The following is a 4024-nucleotide window of genomic DNA, read 5'->3' as shown; positions in this document are numbered from 1 at the left end:
GCAGTGGGTACAAGCTGCAATTTGAACTTCCCTCAGAAAAATGAAGGTGCTTCAGAATGCCATGTAAGAGATCAGCTTGATCAGTGGGTCAAAATTCCAAACTAACTTTTCTTAGTTACTTTCTAAAATTTTTAATTGCCAGAGCTGTGTAAAGAAATACAAAGGCATCACTGTTGAAAAACACTGAGTCAGAGCATGACTGAATATTAACACAGAATGTGGTCGTGTCTTTCATAGTGACAAAGCTTACACGAGACACTTTGCCTTCCCAGGTTTTTCAGTTCTTGAATGCAAAATGTGAGTCTGCATTCCTTTCCAAGAGAAACCCCCGTCAGATCAACTGGACTGTTCTGTACAGGCGCAAACACAAGAAGGGACAGTCAGTGAGTATATACCAACTGATGGCACTGTGAAGTTGGCTGCCAAAAGATGCCATCACTGGTCTGTCAGAGGTCACTTGAGCATGCTGGTCTTGAGCAGGAGTGTGACCTGTATATCCAGGATGAAGACTGGCCAACAGTGGTGAAAATTTGAGCGTGGTTACGTGAGCTTATACACTGCTTTGTGTTTGAGAGGTAACCAGTCTAGCAAAAGCATTGTATTTGTGTTGTAGCATTTATCTGGGGGACCAATCAGAGCCACAGGAGATACTAACAATGGTAGGAATGGCATATGTTTTTTAAAAATGAGTTCTGGAGAAAAGGTGTGTAATGCTGTTTAGTATGCAGACTTTATAAAAGTTTGGTCCTGTAAATTTCCCAAGTGGTGACAGCATAGAGAGATGACTTTGGGGCTACGGGGGCAGGGATGACACTTTCACACACTCTCCTGGTGACTGGCTTAGCTGGAGGCCTTTCCTATGGAGAAATCTTTCTCCTTTGCATGAAAAGATAAATCACTAATACATAGAGCACAAGGTGTTTCCAATGCTCTTGTTCAACCTTTCGCAGCGGAAGAGCATTTAGAAAGGCTGCCATTAGTATTATCAGTGTTTTACCAATTTGTTCAGAGAAGGAAAGTTGGTGCTCAGTGGCTCAGAGTACTGCCCAGCACCTGATCCCACTTGAACAGGTGCAGTGTCTTCCTTTTGTAATATTCCATCAAAGTGAACTTTATTCCTCCCCCTTATTTTTTCAGAGAGTTACAGAAGGCTGAACTTCTGACATTCTTCCAAAATAATTTGGTTTATACCTTGCTAGCCTAGAAGATAAGGGTGTAATATGCGTGTGTTTCAAACACTAATAGCTGGATAGCTGTGGAGCCAGGCAAGGATTGTTGGTAATAACACCTTGTGATAAAGAACAGGAGAAGGAAACCCCCCTGGAGGAGGGGCCACGTGGAGGTAGGGTAACACTTTCCTGTAGCCAACAGAAGATTCTCCAGAGTGAGGAGTAAAATTCTGCTTCGGTGATGAGTTTTGTAATAGCTTAATCACAATAGCAACTTGTTTCTGTGATTGTGTTTAGCCATTTTTTAATGACTTGTGATGCTAATTGTCTGCCTTCACCTGCCATCCTAGGAAGAGATCCAGAAGAAGCGCACTCGCCGTGCTGTGAAGTTCCAGAGAGCCATCACTGGTGCATCTCTAGCTGAGATCATGGCTAAGCGGAACCAGAAGCCCGAAGTACGGAAGGCACAGAGGGAACAAGCTATTAGGTGAGGAGTCAGATGAATGGAGCTGTCCCAGGCTTTTCAGAGGTTACAAATACTTCTCATACAAAAGCTTAAACTCTAGATGAGTTCCATGTTTTGTAATATTTGTGGGGGGAGTTGTTTGTATTTAATCAGTATATTTGTATGCTATGCAGAGTAACCTTGGCAAGAGATAGTAGCAGCAGCAAAGGGTCTCTTATTGCCTTCTCCTGTTGTGAACATCCTGCTTTTGTCACACACAGTTCTGCTGTCTCTGTAGTAGTCTCTCTAGAAGGCACTGAGTGCAGAGGAGAAATCTGCAGTATTGCATTCCTGATCTTAGGGAGCTCTTACAGTGCTGAGGCAGAGAAAGGGTGAATGGCAGAGATGGGTCACTGTTCTGTTTTTCTGTGAATTAACAGGGCTGCAAAGGAAGCCAAGAAGGCTAAGCAGGCAACCAAGAAAACAGCTGTTTCTGCTGCAAAGGTGAGATGCTTTAAGCAAATAGAAATAATGAAATGGAATACACCGCATTGTAACACAACATACAACATTCTGCTGCAGTGTTTAATTGGAAATTCCCATTTCTGTTTTGAGGAAGCATTTGCATCTCTTGGAGCTGAAAGCACCTGAATCAGATTTTGTACTGAAGTGAGATGTACCCAAACAGCTGAATAGAATGAACCTTTTTTACAGAATACATAAATGTTACAGTAAACCAACTTCCTGACCATATGTCAGTGATACTTAATGGCTAAAGACTTGTCTGGATGTGGTATCTTCACAACCTAGACACTTGGTAACAATATATCAGTGAATTCTACCATCTGTTCATTATTACTGATGAATGTGCTGGCATCATACGTGGTGTAGGCTTAGTGGTATGTGTGTAATCCTCTGTTAACTATTACTGATGAATGTGCTGGCATCATATGTGGTGTAGGCTTAGTGGTATGCGTGTAATCATCTGTTAATATAATTGGAATCTGACATTGTAATTCTTGCCTAATTCTAATCTGATCTAAGTTGCTTGATTTCTGTCAAGGATCTTCAATGCACAGGGCCACTTTCAGGACTGCAGGTGAATTGCTTCTCTTTGCTGATACTTTGTTGTTTCTCTACAGGCTCCTACAAAGGCAGCACCTAAGCAGAAGATTGTGAAACCCGTCAAGGTTTCTGCTCCTCGTGTTGGTGGAAAGCGCTAACTTGCCAAACTTGGTTATGCTGAATAAACATCTAACTTACTTCCATGACTTGTGCCATGTTCTCTCCATCTGTGTGAGATATACTGAAGAGAATGAATCTCTGAAAAAACCATGTCTGTTTGTGCAGACTGAAAAATGTCTTACTGCCATAAAACATGTGGTTTCTTAGGCAATCTGCCATATTATGTATCCTTAATGAGCGACTTGGCTGGGAGGGAAGATGGAGCTGATGTCTGAGGAGTGTTCTTGCCTGAAGGACAGAACAGCACAGAAGTTTATTCCACATCGGTGACAGATGACATAAAGAGGGGTTTCTAAGCCCAGAGATGCAAGTTGAAGGTGATGTGAAGCAGTGCCATCTCTAAGTCCCTGAAAAAGGTTAACGCATTTCCTGTTGTGGAATGCTTGTAGCAAGATGTTGTAGAGAATCGTGAGGAAAATGTTGAAAAAAAGAGAATGGATGGTTTTGTGGACTGCATGGCTGTTCCATGCAAAGGTTCAGAGGTAACTCCTGGCTCAGGAAGTAACAAAATGATGGATTGCTGGAAACTGTTGTCAGGAAAAGGACAGCTGTGAAGGTTGAATGAGTTTCAAATGCAGTTGATAGTACATGCTTGCTTAGAGCCCATTTAGGTTCATATTTCACTTCCAGAATGCAGATGGGGGTTCCCTTAGTAATTCTCCAACCTCCCACCGCTAGAGGGATTGAAATTCCTGGTAGGAAGTATCTACCTGCCTTAGTAATAGCACTGTACAGTGCGCCCAAACTTTGCCATAGTTTTGCTGGACAGCAATAGCCTTAGCAAAGCACTGTCCTGACTTACTAGAACCATAACAGAAAATAAACCTGTGTTTTCTGGATCAGCTACTTCTCAATTCACTGATGCTACATCTTGCCTGTTAGCTTTGAGGGCTTTGTTCTCTTACTACACCAGTCAGGAAAGCAGCTGTCTTCTCATGGTTCTACTTCTGCAGTTCTTCCAGGCTTCAAAACCACACTGGCTGTAATGGCCACATTGGGTTATGGGTTATATTTTGAGTTACACTTTGGGGTTTATTAATAAAATAGGGGTTTGGGTGAAAGTTGTAACCTATTTTAAAAAAAGATCTAGTTTGATTACATTAGAAGAATTTGCACCATTATCTTCCAAACAATTCTGCTTTTTTGCTGTTTTGGGGGAAAAAAA

The 4024-nt window shown here is 41.9% G+C and overlaps 1 protein-coding gene across 1 annotated transcript; it reads left to right on the top strand.

Annotated features, from left to right (window-relative positions):
• Window positions 1-237: 237 nt before the first annotated feature.
• RPL24 (ribosomal protein L24) lies at window positions 238-2882 on the top strand (the record flags this gene model as incomplete). Its single annotated transcript, XM_009080009.1, has 4 exons — window positions 238-383; window positions 1520-1656; window positions 2055-2118; window positions 2757-2882. Coding segments are annotated over 4 exons (428 nt in total), but the record flags the coding sequence as incomplete, so codon positions are not given.
• Between the last annotated feature and the right edge of the window lie 1142 nt (window positions 2883-4024).

Source organism: Acanthisitta chloris, unplaced genomic scaffold (assembly GCF_000695815.1).
Source record: "Acanthisitta chloris isolate BGI_N310 unplaced genomic scaffold, ASM69581v1 scaffold45168, whole genome shotgun sequence".
Classification (NCBI taxonomy): Eukaryota; Metazoa; Chordata; class Aves; order Passeriformes; family Acanthisittidae; genus Acanthisitta; species Acanthisitta chloris.
The sequence above is the reverse complement of the archived record's forward strand: the minus strand, read 5'-3'. Positions and strand labels throughout refer to the sequence as shown.